The 736-nt window shown below is 42.1% G+C and overlaps 1 protein-coding gene across 7 annotated transcripts in view; it reads left to right on the plus strand.

The window, feature by feature from the left end:
- Window positions 1-736, plus strand: part of ESRP2 (epithelial splicing regulatory protein 2) — a 46,437-nt gene that overhangs the window by 27,457 nt on the left and 18,244 nt on the right. For all 7 annotated transcript variants that reach the window (XM_017741006.1, XM_017741009.1, XM_017741005.1 and 4 more), the window contains 2 exons: window positions 67-109; window positions 621-736. The exon at window positions 621-736 is cut by the window's right edge and continues 162 nt beyond it. In XM_017741006.1, the coding sequence (XP_017596495.1) occupies window positions 67-109; window positions 621-736 (159 nt within the window). The remainder of the gene's footprint in view (window positions 1-66; window positions 110-620) is intronic.

Consider the following 736-nt stretch of genomic DNA (forward strand, 5'->3'; position numbering starts at 1 on the left):
AAGAGTGTGGTTTAAAGTTGAACATCGTGATTTTCATGTGGGGTTTTTTTGTTCTTTCTTTTGAAGGTTTACAAAGCAACTGGAGAAGAATTCTTAAAAATTGCAGGAGGTAAGTGATGCTGGAGTTCAGTGTGATTACTTAAGTTCATAGGAATGTTGTTCTAGTTCTTTTTTTTTTTTGTTCCTTGACTGAGGATGCAAATGGATAACAAAGTAGCTTTTCCTGTTTTGCCTTCCAAGAGTATTTGACCCTGTCAAGTTCTGTTTTCACGTGGTTGAAACTGAGATGTGAGCATTTGAGCTGTGATGTTCATAGACAGGTCTTGGGAGGAAGACCAGCCTTTGCAGTGGAAGCATCTGTATATCTTGTATCAATTCACAGTAATCTCATCTTTGTTCCAATTTCATTAAAATATGAAACACTTGCAGAGTAAGAGATTTCCCCCTCAAAAGATATTGCTGGAAGTTAATAGTGTGTTAGGTCTTCTCTGGGTTTGTTGCTGGCTACTCACCTCCTGTGTTCTTCCTTAATGCTTCGCTGCTGCTGCATCCTCTGGAATCGAGTGCCCAGCACTGCCCGTATGTTCCTGGCTGACCATGTGCTGTTATCTTTCTACCAGGCACCTCCAATGAAGTGGCCCAGTTCTTATCCAAGGAGAATCAAGTTATCATCCGGATGAGAGGCCTTCCATTCACTGCTACTCAGGAAGATGTCTTGGGGTTCCTGGGGCCAGAG

Source organism: Corvus brachyrhynchos, unplaced genomic scaffold (genome assembly GCF_000691975.1).
Source record: "Corvus brachyrhynchos isolate BGI_N302 unplaced genomic scaffold, ASM69197v1 scaffold26, whole genome shotgun sequence".
NCBI classification, from domain to species: Eukaryota; Metazoa; Chordata; class Aves; order Passeriformes; family Corvidae; genus Corvus; species Corvus brachyrhynchos.